This window comes from Meles meles, chromosome 9 (genome assembly GCF_922984935.1).
Source record: "Meles meles chromosome 9, mMelMel3.1 paternal haplotype, whole genome shotgun sequence".
NCBI lineage: Eukaryota > Metazoa > Chordata > Mammalia > Carnivora > Mustelidae > Meles > Meles meles.
Genome location: NC_060074.1, coordinates 96,755,160 through 96,772,257, shown reverse-complemented (window position 1 = coordinate 96,772,257; position 17,098 = coordinate 96,755,160). Strand labels below are relative to the sequence as shown.

Below are 17,098 nucleotides of genomic sequence, written 5' to 3'. Positions count from 1 at the left end.
CATAAAAAAGAGTGAGAGCTTGCCATTTGTGACAACATAGATGAATATAAAGGGCATTATGCCAAGTGAAATACACTGAGAAAGACAAATACATTATGATTTCATGTATATGTACAATCTAAAAACAAAATTAATAAAACAGACTCTTAAATAGAACAAACTGTTGGTTGCCAGAGGGGAGTTTGGTGGGAGGGATGAGTGAAATATACAAAGGGGATTAAGAGGCACAAACTTTGAGTTATAAAATAAATCACTGAGATGAAAACTACAGCATAGGGAATACAGTGAATAACATTGTAATAATCTTGTATGGTAACAGATGATAACTACAATTATTGTCGTCAGCACTGAGTAATTCACAGAATTGTGAATGTACATGTTCACACCTGAAACTAATACAAGATTGTATGTTAATTTTGCTTCAATTTTTAAAAATTGGGATGATTTCTTCCTGTTGAATTCTAAGATTTCTTTTATATTTTGGATACAAGTCCTTTATCAGATATGTGTTTTGCCAAGATTTTCTCCTCGTACTTTTACTCTCTTCACAGCAGTCTTTCACAGAGCAAAATTCCTTAATTCTAATGAAATCCAACTTAATCTTTTCTTTACAGTGCAAGATCTGTATCTAGATTTTTTTTTTTTAACATATGGATATCCAGTCGTTCTAAGATCACTTGTTGAAAAGACTTTGCTTTCTCCATTATATTGCCTTTGCTTCTTTGTCAAAAATCACTTGACCATTTTTGTGGGTCTATTTCTGGGCTCTCTATTCTGTCCCATTGATCCGTCCATTCTTTTGTCAATATATGCTCTCTTTATTACTGTAGCTTTGCAGTCAGGTAGTGTTAGTCCAATTTCTTTGGATTGCGTTGGCTATTTGGAGGGCTTTTGCCTTTCCACATAAGCTTTAGAATCAATATGTGATATCTACAAAATAACTTGCTAAAACTTTGGGATTGTATTCAATCTACAGATCAAGTTGGGAAGAAATGATTCCAAATGAAGACTTCCAACCCATAAACCCAGAATATTCTTCCATTTCTATCTTTTCTGACTGCCTTAGAGTTTTGTAGTTTTCTACATGTAGATCCTGTACATGTTTTAGATTCACTCCTAAGTACGACTTTTTGTAAATGACACTATGCTATACATTTTGAATTTCAATTGTACATTGCTGGTATATAGGAAAGCAAATGATTCCTGTGTATTAATCTTGTATCTTAACATCTTGCCATAATCACCTATTCTACATTTTAAGTACTCTCCATGTCCAGCCTGGAACCCAATGTGGGGCTCAAACCACTCCAAGATCAAACCTGAGCCAGTATCAGGAGTTGGACACTTAACAGACTGAGCTACCCAGGTATGCCTGCACATTTTTAATACTTTGAGACTTTCTACAAAAACAATTATGTCACCCCTGAACAAATTCATTTTTTGCCCTTTCCAATCTGTTTATTTTTTTATTCACTTTTCTTACTGTACTACCTAGGTAGGATTCCAGCATTCCAGCACAATGTTAAAAGATGTGGTGAAAGGGGATATTCTTGTTAGCAGGAAAGCTTCTAATTTCTCACCATTAAGTATGATACTAACTGGAGGGTTTTTATAAATTTTCTTTATCAAGCTAAGTTCTCTTCTGTTTCTAATTTGTTTAGAGTTTTTATCATAAATGACTGTTAGGGTAAGGACCTTATAAATGCTGCTTTAAATAATTCTATCCTATTACTTCTCCAAGCAGGGACAGATGGGAAGCAAGCAAGGGAGATAAGAAATAAAGTTACACAGACAGCTATTCCAAACTGCCTGCTGCAACCAAATCAATAGCTCTATATAAAAGGGAAGGCAAATGCAAAGTACACTGGGCATAGGAGCCCAAAAACAAGGACAAATATCTGGATTATTAACCAGTAACTCACTTAAAAACACTATCAGTTACCTTTTAGAAATATGTCTGCCTGGGGGCGCCTGGGTGGCGGTTTTTAAGTGTCTCCCTTCGCCTCATGTCCTGATCCCTGGGTTCTGGGATTGAGGCCTGCAATGGGTTCCCTGCCCCCGGGAAGCTTGCTTCTCCTTCTCCCACTCCCCCTGCCTGCGTTCCCTCTCTCACTGCATCCCTGTCAAATAAATAAAATCTTTTAAGAAGAAAGAAAAATATGTCTGCCTGCATTATGTCTTTGGCAAATAGTTAAAATTTTAAAAGGCAGATTTTATTCACACACCGTAGGCACTGGCTCAGAGCCGGAGACCTATCTACTCCCAGAACGGAGCTCTGAGGTACTCTCTTACAAGGACAGAAGGGGTTAATCATACGTGCGGTCTTACACTTTTAACTGTAACAAAACAAAGTAAATTCAGGTCCTCTTGTTTCTCTGTTCCTTCCTACCCTTGTTTTAAATCATAGCTTGGGGGCGCCTGGGTGGCTCAGGTCATGATCCCGGGATCGAGCCCCTCATTGGACTCCGGGCTCCCGCGAAGCCTGCTTCTCCCTCTCCCACTCCCCCACTTCCCCTGCTTGTGTTCCCTCTCTCGCTGAGTCTGTCAAATAAATAAAATACTTTTTAAAAAATAAGTAAATAAATCATAGCTTTGTGTAAAAACACAGTAATCAGGGGCGCCTGGGTGGCTAGTGGGTTAAAGCCTCTGCCTTTGGCTCAAGTCCTGATCCCAGAGTCCTGGGATCTAGCCCGGCATCCCAATCTCTGCTCAGCAGGGAACCTGCCCCGGTGCCTACTTATGATCTCTGTCAAATAAATAAATAAAATCTTAAAAAAAAAAAAAAGACACAGTAACCATATGGCCTCAAAATTTGGTTTTAAAAATCCAACTCCCCTTTCTAACGTGATAACCTTTGGCCAGAAATCTCAAACATAAGCCCCACAGCCTAAGTGGCTGTGGAATCCAAACAAGACTACGTTGGGGGCGGGGGAAGCCTTCAAATCCACCACAAACATTGAGTGCTGTTTTTCCTGCACTCCTCCAGACGCGTCTTTCCTTCCTAGAGCCGCCGGTAGGCACAGGCTTTCGTCGCGGACAACTCCTAAGAAAGCCAACGAGACTGCCCGAATTAAAACTGAAGTTAAATGGGGGCTGCGCCGTGCGCGTGCGACACGGGACAGTTTTTCTCTTCTTAAAGCGCCGCCAGCCTCCCGGCCCTAGAACCCGCCCGACTTTAAGGTCCACGCCCAGGTCGCACCACGCAGCCGCCCGCCTGCCTTCCCTCCTCACGCAACCTGAGGCCAGCCCCTTCTCTGCCCAACCCTTCGCCCTGCCAATCCTACACCCGGCATGCATCGCTCTGACCTTTTCCTTCCCAGCCGACCCCCACCTTCGGGCGCCTCTAAATGACAAGTGGCGCGGGGCATTGTGGTCCCGAGCGTGAGAGCGAGACGGGGCAGGAAAAAGAAAGCAAAAGACGGGGGCGAGCCGGTAGGGCGCCCCTGCGCACGCGCACGGGCGGTGGCGAGGGTGAAAAGGGGCGGTGCGTGGTCTACGGCGAGCGGAGTGGGGCGGGGTCGCGCGGCCTTGGCAGGGAGTCCGCGAGCCGGGACGGGAGGGGGGTGGGCGAGGGAGCGGGCGCAGGAGGAAGTGTCATGGCGTCGGGCCGTGGAGGTTCTTCTCGCTGGTTCTTTACTCGGGAACAGCTGGAGAACACGCCAAGCCGCCGCTGCGGTATGGAGGCGGATAAAGAGCTCTCATACCGCCAGCAGGCGGCCAACCTCATCCAGGACATGGGACAACGTCTCAATGTGTATCCTTTCCTATTCTTGGCCCTCCGCCGCTCACGCCCTGTCCCTCCTTACTATTCGTCCAGTCGCCTGGTTGCCGGGCCTGCTGCCCCGCGAACATGGCGCCGCCGCCTCGGCATTCGCTGGGCTTCGGCTGTGCTGTAAGGGAAGGCAGGCTCGGGCTCGGGAGGCCGCAAGCGGCCAGTGAAGGAGGGAAGAGAGGAGTCCGGGAATGCGGGCTGGGAGGCAGCGTTGTGTAATCTGTTTGGGGCCGCGCGTAGTGGCGGCGGGGGATGGGAGTGGCGCCGAGACCCGAAGGGAATCTTAGGGATTATCGCAGAAAAGAAGTGGCTACTTCGACTTTTAGTCGGAGAAGGGGTCGAATGGTAGGAGGGTTACCGATGCTGAAAGACATAAGTGTTCTCCGCGGCCTCTCCCCGCGCTCCTCGCTGGCTTGATGGCGGGTCTCGTACCTTGGGAGCTCACTGGAGGTCTTTATGTTCTTGGCGTGGTTTTGTATGGGTGTGCGCGCGCGCGTTTCAACTGTCTGATGTTGAGCTTAGTCGGTCCTAGCCATTGATAAATCCTTCCCGGCTTACTTAATAGCAATATTGGAGCGAGATACTCAGCACTTATTACTACTGTTGGCGTCGAGCCTACCACCACCCTGCAAAGTTTTATTATATATATATATATATATATATATATATATATATGTATGTGTATGTATGGATAGTTTTGGGATTGGTTTTGAGTGAACGTTAAGCACTGGAAAAACACCGTAGATCGGGAATTTTCCATCAAAATTGTTCTGTAAATTAGATATTGTTTTTTCTCGGATATTTCCTAAATGTTACGTTCCAGCTCTCAGCTTACAATAAACACTGCGATTGTTTATATGCACAGGTTTTATATGCATCATTCTTTCACCAAATTCAGTAGAAATGTAAGTACTATTTATTGTTTTTACCATATCCAAATTTTGAAGTAAATGGATACACAGAAAAAAGTTGGTCGTTGACTTTACTTTTGGACTTAGTGTTGTAAATTAATAGTGAAAGTAAACCGCGTGATAAACGTTTTTGCCTGAAATGCAAAATGTTCCTGGTTTGTTTTTTAATTTGTGATGCTAATTTGTGATGCACGCTGCCGGGCACTGTGTTAGGCTTTTCCAAGGTTTTGAGCTGAAAAGTAATAAACATTTATTTACTCAGTTATTATATCGGTATTCGCTTACATTTTATACTTTTGGATAATTTCAGATAGTAATGTTACAGTGTAATTTGGCCTAGTCATTCTGATGTACATCTTAAATGTGTTGGACTCCTTGTGTTTGAAATACTGTGAACTGGGCTTAATTGTGACATTCTTTTTAAATGACCCTATGAAAGTTAAATGGTTAGCAGAAATACTTTATTTGCTATTAAAATTTCTTAAGGTATCAGCGTTCCTCTTTATCACAGCATTAGTTGTCTACTTAAATCTTTGGTGACTTAGACATCAAATTTTCCTGAATTCACACATATATTGTCAGAGGTGCGTATATGTATGATCAGTTTTGAAGTAAAATTTATCTTCCAGGACTAAAGAACATAATCTGTGAATCTTGAAGAATTGAGTTAATGGTGTTGAGTTGAAATTTTTATTTTACCTTATGAAAGGTGTGGGTTTGGTGTCTGTCCTTTTCAGAGTAATATGCATACTGTGTTTCATCTGTTAACAAAATTGCCCAATATTTAACTCTGTCTTGTCATTATATTTTTTGCTTTTTTTTATCACAGCTGTTTTTAGAATGCTATTCAGAAAGGTGTGTGTAGAAAAAAAAATGGACTGTGGAAGACTTTATGCTATTTGTAGTTAGTCATTAAGACCTTTTTGCTAAAAAAAGAATCTTTGAAAAGGTCCTTGAAATACTTTTTTTCTGATTGGAAGGAACAGCTTCATAGCTTAGATTGATTCGTGTTTTAATCTCTTCTGATCATAAGACGTTTTGGTCTCCTGAGGCTCCTTTTCTTCTCTTTCTCTTTTAAATCTACATGATTCTTGTTCTATTTCTGTTTTCCTAGTTATTTCTTTCGCACAAAACTTGGGTCAGTGATAGTGTTATGGAAGAGAGAGGAAACCTTTTTGGCAATAATATTTAGATTGAGAGAATGAAATTTAAATTGGCTCCAAAGACAGTGGTAAACTAATGAATACTAATATAAATGTGACTTTCCTTAAGTAGCCCTGAAAATGCTGGTAGAAATCATAAGTCAAAATAGCCCTGGAAATTTTCTTGATGTGGCTACAGATGTCCCATTTGCTTAAACAGGCTTACTTTTTTACTTCCAGTAAATGATCTCACCACAAGACTATACTTCTTTTTGAACCCTCCCTCTTTCATAATTTGTCTCTATGGCCTGGTTGGTGTGCTTTAAAACAGTTATCTTGCTTATAGCCAAAATTCACAGCTTTAACTTTAAATTGGCTAGTGAAGCCCAGGTCCTTTGCATTCTTTAACTAATTTACTTAAATGGCATCATCAACAAAAAGCCAAAGTATTTTTATTACCCCACTTAATGTCTTATATATGTACAAAGGTAAACTCAGCATTTTACATTAAATTGTGATTAGCAATTGAAATCTGATATTAATTTCTATTTGAAAACGTGGCATTGCACCCTTCATATCTAATTGTTGTCTTTTTTACCTTTGCTGTTATATCAAAAGTGGTTTTAATATTTGTATTGATGCACTTGCATCAGTTGCACAGCCTCACTCTTTTATCTTTTTTTTTTTTCCTATTCTTTTAGGGTGAAGGGGGTGGTCTCAAATTGAATGTGAGTCACTTTTAAATTCATACTCCCCCACATCATTGGGAAAATTTTTCTTGTAGGATTATAATGGAATGTCATAGTAAACTACAAAAAAGCATGAATTTCACCACAAAGTAAACTGAACACCATTCAGTAAATTCCTAACAAGGTTAAATTTGAAGATGCTAGGGACACACTATAGCTAGTTTTGTAATAAATACCATGCATCAGTTATATTAAAATGTTTAATGATTATGTGGATTCATTGTGTTTTCCCACATTGCCTAATTTAAAAGTAAAATGTCCCCTAAATTTTAAATGCTATTGTTTAAGAATAAAATCAGTGTCAACATATGTTGGTGACCCAGAAACTGTCTTTTATCATTGAGATTTATTGTCAGTATCTCTTGGAGGGTTGGATCACTATCAGCAGTAAATGACTTTTATATGTAACCTAATTAGTTAAGTCTACCCTTTGCTCACTGGATGCAGTGAGGTTTGTGTAATTCGGGTTAGTAATTAAAGAATGACCTTGCAGCATCAAGCTTGAGATAAATCTAGTAAAGTATAAAAGCCCTGGCGCCAAGAGTGCCTTCAAGTTACATACTGTGGGAGAGTATCCTCTACAGTGTCAATCTTGGAATAAATATTGACCCAACTTCTCCTAGAAACTCTGTTCGTTAATTTAGTTAAGTTCCTTCTATTCCAAGTTTAGTGAATTCTCTTAAGATCAGATTTTAACATACTGTTTTCTCAGTGTTTTTGGTGGTCATGGTCTATTCTCGTAGCACCTCTCGAAATCACATGGCCATTTTAATCTTCTCTTAACTTTCCTTAGTTCCATTGCCTCTTTTTTTTTTTGAGCTGCAGCATTCAGAACTATATATAATCCACCAGATTTAAATGTATTGAAGTTCTCATATATTTCTGCTAAGGTTCCAAGAGTACACAGTTAAGGACAGTATTCAGGACTGATGATATTAAGGAATGACTATAATGACTTCTAAGAGTGCATCATCTAGGTCATGTCTACATTTTATACATCTGAGTTAGATGATCAGCTGCTAGACGTAAGCAAACTTGTATTTTTGCTTGTGCTAAAATTTGTTTACCGCTTCTTGCTTAAAATCTTTATAATCTTTCTCAGTTGACCTGACTTTGGACTGTTAGATGTCACTTGAAAATTTGCATATGTTCTTTTTGCATTCCTTTCTCCCTCCATAAAGACTTAATGAAGAAAGCTATTCTTGTATCCATCTACAGAAATGACCATAGTCCCTGTTCTTTGGTAATACAGCATTCTGCCATTATAGTTTTTAAGAATAGTCTGCAATAGAAATTATTCAAGACTTTTGAAGTAGTTTTTAATCTAGTTTATACTGTGCTTATTTATATGCAAATTAGTCATAAAATTGTCTTACATGATTGCCTTTTGTGAAAGAAAACCAGTATTTTGGGGAACTTGGTTATTAGCTAAAATTTCTCTCAAATGTAGTAACATAGATGAAGTTAAGTATAAAAATGTTTCCCGACACATACATTCAGATTAGAAGGTAAACAATGTAAGGGCAGGGTTTTGTTTGTTTCCTTTCTTTTTTGGTTTTACTGATGGTTGTGTCACCAGTACTTCACATAAAGTAGATAATAGAGCAGCCATTTGTCAATAAGATGGATCAAATCATGTTTCTCACGATCTGTTGAGTGAATTCTTATACATTTTTCTCTGTATACATCCTCTCTACAGAGATAAGCTTTAAATATTTTATTTTTGAAAACTACATTTACTAATGAAAAAACATTTTCATTAGTAAATGAAAATGGTAAGAGGGGGATATGATAAACCACCCTCCAATTTGAGTGTGTAAGCCCACTGCCCCAGAGCATGTGCTATTAGCAGTTTTTGTGTGCCCTTTCAGAAATACTTTCTGCTTGTTCAAGCTCTTATGTATGTATAACTTTTTCAGCCCCCCAAAAAAGGGTTGAATTGGGTTTGGTTTCACAGTTCTTAAAAGTCCTCCTTTGAATTAGGCCCCGGAGTCCCCTGTTAGCCATATATGAGTCTTACCATTTGTGCATTATGCATCCCTCTTTTTCCAGATGGTGCATTCTCTTCTCATGTAACAATGGTCTCTCAGGTTTTAAGACAGGTGAAGTTTAACTCTTCCTGAAGCATTCCCAAGATAACTCCAAACTCCACTCTTTGACTTCTGAATTTCTCTCTTATTCTTTGAGTCTTGTTCACATCCTGTTGTATTCCATCTATTTGGTGTCCTTTATTGCTACATCGTAACTGTGCATTTATGAGATGAAGTGGGTTTTTTATATAAAGATTTTTATTTACTTATTTGTGAGAGAGTACACAAGAGAGCACAAGCAGGAGGAGCGGCAGAGGGAGAGAGAGAGGGAGAATCAGGCTCCCCACTGAGCAGGGAGCCCGACCCCTGGCTTGATCCCAGGACCCTGGAACCATGACCTGAGCCGAAGGCAGAAGCTTAACTGACTGAGTCGCCCAGGTGCCCCAGGGTTTGTTTGCTTTTTTACTGTAAAATACAACGCAAACATAAAACCACCAGCCATGTATAGCTTAGTGAATTATAGTAAGGCAAACAACCTTGTAACCACCACTCAAGAAAGAGAACTTTGCTAACTATCCCGGAAATGTTTCCATGTACCCCATCCTTATGTCAACCCCTTCCCTCCCTCCACAAAATAATAATTATAGTTATCAGTTATTACAGTTACCACTTCGGTTTTGTATAGTTTTACCACCTAATCCTGCATTCCTAAATGTCTCAGTTTCATCTTTCCCGATATTAAAAAATCGACTACGTTTTTTGAGTCTCTGAATCTACAGTTTTCCTTTCCCCTCCATCCCTTTCTTTCCCTTAAATTTTATCTGTTGAAGAACCTAAGGCAATAGACCTGTAGAGTCTGAATTTTGCTGATTGTATACTCATGGTGCAGTTTATCATGTTCTTTTGTTCTTGAAGTCCCTGCAAATTACCAGGTAGATCTAGAAATTTCATCAAACTCAGGTTAGATGAGTAAGTTTAGTAAGACTACAGGTGTTGAGATGCCTAATTAGGAGCCATCTGATGTCTTTTTATCTCTGTATTAGCAGCTTTTGATTGATGCTCTAGATCCTTTCGTTCATTGTGATGCTCTCATTTCATTAGTAATTGGAATATTTTTGTAATGAAATGCTGTGATTCATCTACTACTTAGAGTCCCAGTTGTGTAGTTCATAAAGGAAAAGCAGGATAAATACATGGTTCTTACCCTACATGTACCACTTTTGTTGGAATGTAATTCATATACTGTACATTTCGTCAGTTGAAAGTGTAGTTTAGTGGAGTTTTTTAAGTGTATTCACAAAGTTCTATGTCAATTTTAGAAATTTTCGTTCCCCCAGGAAGAAACCCTACACCAGTTGGCCATCTCTTTACATTCTTCCGCCACCCTCTTCTGGACTTTTCCTATAAGTGGAATCATGCAATACGTGGTATATTCTGACTGGCATCTTTCCCTTACTACATAATGTTTTTAAATTTATCTGTACTGTAGCTTATAAGCTTATTGTAGCTTGTAAGTGAAGTGTAAGCTTCACTTACTTTTCTTGCAGACTACCATTGTACTCCATTTTATATATCCATTTATCAGTTGATGGACCTTTGAGTTGTTTCCAGTTTTTGGCTATTATACTGCTCCTGAGAACATTTATGTATCATAAGTTTCTGGGTGGACATATGCTTTGATTTCTCTCAGGTGCAGAAGTAGAATTGCTAGACCATATGGTAACTCTATACGCCAATAATCTTGTATAGCTTCCTCACTCTCTGTTACAGCAAGGTATTCCAGGCTTATCTTGTACATTTTCTTTTCCACAGCTGGAATCACCATTTCTTTAAGTAATCCTCCTTTGTTTTAGTAGGAATTGGTATTTCAAAACCGTGAGCTGGACACTAGGGATATTCATTACTGTATTTGTCTTGTTTCTAGGAATCTACAATGAACAGAGAGAGGAAATATATAGTACCATAAATACACATTTATTATGCGAATTGGTATATTAAATGTTTATTATTCATTTACACATTAAATATATGAAATATATTAACCAGATTTTTTAAATAGGTATTTCTTTTAAATGTATATTTTAAATACCTGAGGAGTTTTGCTAATTCAAGATAGCAGCATTTTTTACTTAACCTCTCTTTGTAGTATATTTCTATGACCTTCCACACCAAATAGTTCTTAAGAATGTGGGATTAGTGGGCACCTGAGTGGCTCAGTTGGCTAACTGTCTGCCTTTGGCCTAGGTCATGATCCCCGGGTCCTGGTCCCACTTCAGGCTCTCTCTCTCAGCCTGGAGCTGCTTCTCCCTCCCCCTCTGCCTGCCACTCCCCCCTGCTTGTGCTCTGTCAAGTAAATATAATATTTTTTTAATGTAGAATTAGAGAATTTATCCCATGATCACTTATTAATTTAACCTCACATTACACAGATAAGTGTTAGAATAGCCTGCTATCACCACCAGTATAATTACTGAGAACAATAAAATGTTTTTGTTTGCTTTCCCTCTCACCCCTGGGGTTTAAAGTCCTGTTATGGCTACTACATTAGCTTAAATAGCCATTAACAAAACTCTCCCTTTTAATCCTTATTTAATCTTAGTTCTATAAGTAACTATTTTTGTTCACTGCCAGTGCTTTTGTTGATGTCTCTGTAGTCATTTTGATTGTTTGAAGTTCTCTCGAACATCATGGAAACAAAATTCTCTGAATCTTTGCATGTTGATAATAGTTTATTTGCGATATTTATATTCAAGGTCAGTTTTGCTGTCTATAACATTCTTGACTCATGCTTTCTTTTCTAAGATATCTTAAATATGTAACACCTTCTTTTCCTGGCATAAAGCACTACTACTGGTGATGATCTAGTTTTCTTATGGCTATAGGAATTTTTTTTTCTTTGTAATCCAGTAATTTTACTATGGATTATCTTGATGTTGGTTGTTCTCGGTTTATATACTCAGGGGATCTTTCAGTGTGTGACTTCATTATCTTTTTTTTTTGTGGGCAGCGGAACAAGGTTTCTTGAGTGATATTAAAGCAAAATTTATTGATAGTACAAAGCTATCAAAGAGGGAGGACACATGAGAGGGTTGCCCACTTCATATCTTTTTTACTTATGTTTTGTGTTTTGAATCCTTAGTGTCTGTTAGTTTGGAGGTGTGTTACTCTTTTAATTTTTCTGGGGTTTTGTTGTGGTAAAATATACATAGCATGAAATTTATCATTTTAACCATTTTTTTTTTAAGATTTTATTTATTTAACGGAGAGAGCAAGAGCACAAGCAAGGGGAGCAATAAGAAGGAGAGGGAGAAGCAGGAACCAATCATTGCAGGGCTCAATCCCAGGACTCTTGGATCATAACCTGAGAGCCAAAGGCAGATGCTTAACCATCTGAGCCACCGAGGCGCCCCTGAAGGTTTTATTTATTTGTCAGAGAGAGAGAGAGAGACTGAGCAAGCACGGGGGGGTAGCAGGCAGAGGGAGAAGCAGGTTCTCTGCTGAGCAAGGAGCCTGATGTGGGACTTGATCCCAGGACTCTGGGATCATGATCTGAGCCAGAGGCAGATGCTTAACAGACTGAGCCACCCAGGTGTCCCTTTTTTTCTTTTTAAAGGTTATTTTAACCATTTTTAAGAGTACAGTTCAGTGACATTGTTGAGCAAACATCACCACTATCCAGTTCTAGTACTTTTTTTTATCTTTTCAAATAGAAATTCTGCTCATTGAGCAAACTCCACATTCTCCCCTCCCCACAGACCCTGGAAACCACCTTTCTATTTAGTCTATGAATTTCACTATTGTTTACCTCATATAAGTGGAGTCATACAATATTTGTCCTTTTTTGTGTCTGTTTTATTTCACATATTTCACATAGTGTTTTCAGGATTCATCCATGTTGTGGTATGTGTCAGAATTTTCTTCCTTTTTAGGGCTGAATGTTACTCCTTTGCATGAATGAACCACGGTTGGATTCCTTTTTATCTTTTGGCTATTGTGAATAATGCCGCTGTGGAATGTGGGTTTATAAAAATCTACTTAGGTCCTTGCTTTCAACACTTTTGAGCATATACCCAGAAGTGAAATTACTAGATCACATTGTGAGTCCATATTTAATTTTTGAGAAACTGCCATGTTTTCCACAGCAGTAGCACTGTCTTAAATTCCCATTAACAATGAATAAGGGTTCCAAGTTCTCCATGCCCTCACCAGCATGTGCTCTTTTCTGATTTTCTGATAATAACCATCCTAATGAATGTGAAGTGGGTATCTCGTAGTTTTAGTTTGCATTTCTCTGGTGGCTACTGGTGTTTAGCATTTCTTCATGTGGTTACTGGCCATTTGTGTATTTTCTTTGGAGAAATGTCTAACCAGTCTTTTCATCCATTTTTTTAATTGAATTTTTTTCTTAAGTTATAGGAGTTCCTTATATACCCTGGATATTATTCTCTTACCAGGTACTTGATTTGCAATTTTTTTTTTCATTCTGTAAGCTCGTTCACTTTTTTGATGAACAAAAGTTTTTTATTTTGATGAACCCAGTCTACCTATTTTTTCTTGTTGTTGCTTATGCTTTTGGTGTCATTTTTAAGAAATCATTGCCCAACCTTTCATGGAGCTTTTCTCGTTTTCTACTAAGAGTTTTACAGGTTGAGTTCTTAAATTTAAGTCACTGATCCATTGTGAGTTAATTTTTGTGTGTGGTGTGCTGCAAGGGTTTAATTTCATTGTTTTGCATGTGTATATCCAGTTTTCCCAGTCCCATTTATTGGTTTTTGGTTTTTTGAGCAGTTCTTTCTAGTGTGATTTTTGTTGCTTAGGGTTAACTCTTCTGGTTTTTTCTTACAGTATCTTAGTATGGCCTAAATACTTTTCATTTACATATACAAAAATACAACAATTTACTTTCTGAGGTTCCCTGGCTATGTTCCCCTCCCTCGTTTTTATTTTTTGTTTACCTTCTCCCTGTCCTGCCAGTTCTGCTTTGGATCTCAAAGTTTCTTTCCAGTATGGAGTCCTGGAAAAGAGCCTTGGGAGATCTGTTTGAATAGTAAGTAAGAAGTTAGCTTTAACCCTTTAAGCGCTTCTCTAGGCCTCTGGCATATACCCACTTAATTGAACTTAACAGAATTCCTCCCCAGTTCAGCTGCTGTTCCCTGAGTGGTCCACCATGATTTCCAGAAAATGTCTGTGGGCTACTTTGAGGTTCTTTTATCAAGCCCAGCAAATGGCCCATTACTTTGCTTTGCTTCTTGTTGCATAGATGCTGATACTGGGTTATGGCTACATATTTGCCAGTTTTGTCCTTTATCCATTTGTATTTTGGAATTTCTTAGGAATGCCTTGTCAGCTAGTTTGGTTATAAATATCTGTGGAGTTTTGCTTTTGTTCTCTTGTTATTCTGCTTTTCTGTGGGGATTTGGTTACCACCTCTGCCCCTATCTTTTCAGAATTCTTCAGATAAGGCATTTAAAGGTAATTGTCGGGGGGCGCCTGGGTGGCTCAGTGGGTTAAGCCGCTGCCTTCGGCTCAGGTCATGATCTCAGGGTCCTGGGATCGAGCCCCGCATCGGGCTCTCTGCTCCGCAGGGAGCCTGCTTCCTCCTCTCTCTCTGCCTGCCTCTCTGCCTACTTGTGATCTCTCTCTGTCAAATAAATAAATAAAATCTTTTAAAAAAATAAATAAATAAATAAAGGTAATTGTCGGTCACTTTAAGAGATGGTACACTAATTTCCAAACAAGGAAATAGACTATCATCTAAATGTACTGTTGACCCTTAGGTTTGAACTCTGTAGGTCCACTTAATACAGATTTTTTTTTCAGTAAATATATTAGGAAATTTTTTAGAGATTTGCAATAATTTTGAAAAAACTCAATAATAAACCATATAGCCTAGAAAAACTGAAAATTTGAGACAAATGAGGTATTGGGAGAATATGGTATATAATACATATAACATACAAAATGTGTTAATTGACTATAAGGCTTGCAGTCAACAGTAGGTTACTTATAGAGTTTTGAGAGAGTCAAAGTTACATGTGTATTGTGTGTGTAGGGGGGTAGCACTACATTGTTCAGGGGACAACCTTAATAGGTTTAATAGGTCCTTTAATAGGTTTAAGAATGTCTAAGAAGATAATGGTAATTTTTTAGGAATAATTAAGTCACTTGAACTTCTTTCTTTTAAAGAAGGAACGTTATGATCCATCTGGAACAGTTTATCAATAGACATAAAAAGTGTATGTGATATTATTGACTGATTTTTTTGCAAATGAATTCTGAAAAGAACTTTAGAATGTTCTCCCACAAAACTTCAGTGTTATTTTGAAATATGGAACTCTGCCTGCCTAATTACAGGGTTGTTGACTGATGTAGTGTATTGGGCACTGTATTATACAAGTCTTTATAAAGTCTTCGTGAAGCAGCTCTTTTTTCTCCCCCAAAAATTGGATGATTGTAAAAGGTTCAAATATAATCTTTTTTACATGCACACGCATACACACACACACACACTCTTTTTTTTTTTTAATATTTTATTTATTTGACAGAAATCACAAGTAGGCAGAGAGAGAGGAGGAAGCAGGCTCCCTGCGGAGCAGAGAGCCGGATGTGGGGCTCGATCCCAGGACCCTGGGATCATGACCTGAGCCAAAGGCAGAGGCTTTAACCTGCTGAGCCACCCAGGCGCCCCAACACACACACACACTCTTAATGTGTCTGTTAGTCCTGATAGTTCATGTATTTATGGTAGCTTTAGCTCATTTGTCTCAAATAAGAAAGGATTTTATACAGTTTGGTAATGTAGCATTTCTCAACTAACTGATGTATAGAAAAGAGCAGATTTTTACATTAACAAATGTGTGTCGAGTATATTTATTACCCAAGACACACAAAGGTCTCTGTAAAGACTGTGTAATTTATAAATTGACTTTGAGGGCAGTTGGAACAGGAATTGTAAAGACGTTTTTAGTGCATAAGATTGGGTAAAATAATTTTTTTAAGGGAAAATCAGATTGTTATATACTTTACAATGAGGGAGATGATGGAAATCTAAAATTTTATTCTTAACTAAGTTACTGTTCTAGATGTAAAGGTGTTTAGTAGGTAGTCCTGATACCATATTTATAGAAAAAAATGTAAATGAAGGGGTTTTTTTTTAAGTTATTTGAGTCTGATACAGAAAAAGAAACAAATGACTGTAGAAGTTCACCTACTTGTTCAGCACTGAAATTTTTAAATATTACAGCTTTAATGGTTTGTACTTTGTTACGTGATACTATTATGTTTATGTGACAGTAGTTAGTCCACATAGAGTACATGTTATGTGACAAGCAGTGTGCAAAGTAGGCGTGATTTTTTTTTTTTTTTTTTTTAAATAAGAAATAGCGTTTTTCCTAAGGGATTTACATTCTAGTGAGAGAGAGAAAAAAAATTTGTCTTTCTGCTCTGGGAATAACTAGGAACAGTAATCAGTTTGAGCTATTTTGTGATGCCAATGAACATTTAATACTTTTCAGTCTGTTTCATATCATTTTAATGTATTTTTTCTTTAGAATGCCAGTTGTGAGTTTAAACCTGTGCTGATAATACAGCCACTAACTAGAAGTGAATTAATTTCACATTTCTTTACTATTTTAACATGGCTGCTAGAAAAATTACACTTGTGGCTCACATTACATTTCTACTTGATGGTGCTACTTTGGGCTATAAACTCTTAAAAAGTAATACCAGTTAACTAATGAAAAGTATAGACATTTGTATCTGTCGACAAGATTACTATTGGATCTCACTGTAGTAATTTGTTCTATAGAGAACTTTGCACATTCAAGCTAATTTTAAATAGAGGGCTCATTCAGAAGTTGTAAAAGTAATGATAATGATTCTTTTCTGGTCAAAAATCTTGAGATCATAAAAACTATCAGTTTCATGCTTAGAAAAAAAATAGCTTTCAGCAGAGAAAGGAAATTCTGAGGATTTGGGGGAAAGTCTTTAAATGATGCATTGATTCAGAGAAGATAACCAAATTTTTATACACTCCCCACATTGTTAAATAGAAGTTTTAGTTTGTATTGCTCTAGGTCAGTGATTGCTGTTTAGAGTGACTAACAGGAGTACCTACTTGAATTAGCAGTACGGTTCACTTTATGTAGACCTAAACACCTATTCCAATTATATGTTTTACTTTTTCTAATTTTTTTAAATTTTTTTATAAACATATAATGTATTATTAGCCCCAGGGGTACAGGTTTGCGAATCACCAGGTTTACACACTTCACAGCACTCACCATAGCACATACCTTACCCAATGTCCATAACCCCAGCACCCTCTCCCAACCCCCCTCCCCGCAACCCTCAGTTTGTTTTGTAAGATTAAGAGTTTCTTTTATGGTTTGTCTCCCGATCCTATCTTGTTTCATTTATTCTTTTCCTTCCCCCTCTCAGAAAGCTTTTTAAAAACAATTTTTAAGAAATTGCCACAGTTTTGCAAAGTAGCCAT

General features: G+C 38.1%; 1 protein-coding gene across 6 annotated transcripts in view; it reads left to right on the top strand.

The window, feature by feature from the left end:
• The first annotated feature begins 3,571 nt into the window (after positions 1–3,571).
• The window catches only part of CCNT2 (cyclin T2), a 39,927-nt gene continuing 26,400 nt past the window's right edge, over positions 3,572–17,098 (top strand). For 2 of the 6 annotated variants that reach the window (XM_046018479.1, XM_046018477.1), the window contains exons 1-3: positions 3,572–3,754; positions 4,596–4,677; positions 6,527–6,553. In XM_046018479.1, coding sequence (XP_045874435.1) covers positions 3,597–3,754; positions 4,596–4,677; positions 6,527–6,553 — 267 coding nt within the window. In that variant the 5' untranslated portion in view covers positions 3,572–3,596. Of the gene's footprint in view, positions 3,755–4,595; positions 4,678–6,526; positions 6,554–17,098 lie in introns of those variants that run through there. The other 4 variants (XM_046018480.1, XM_046018478.1, XM_046018481.1 and 1 more) reach the window with 3 other exon arrangements.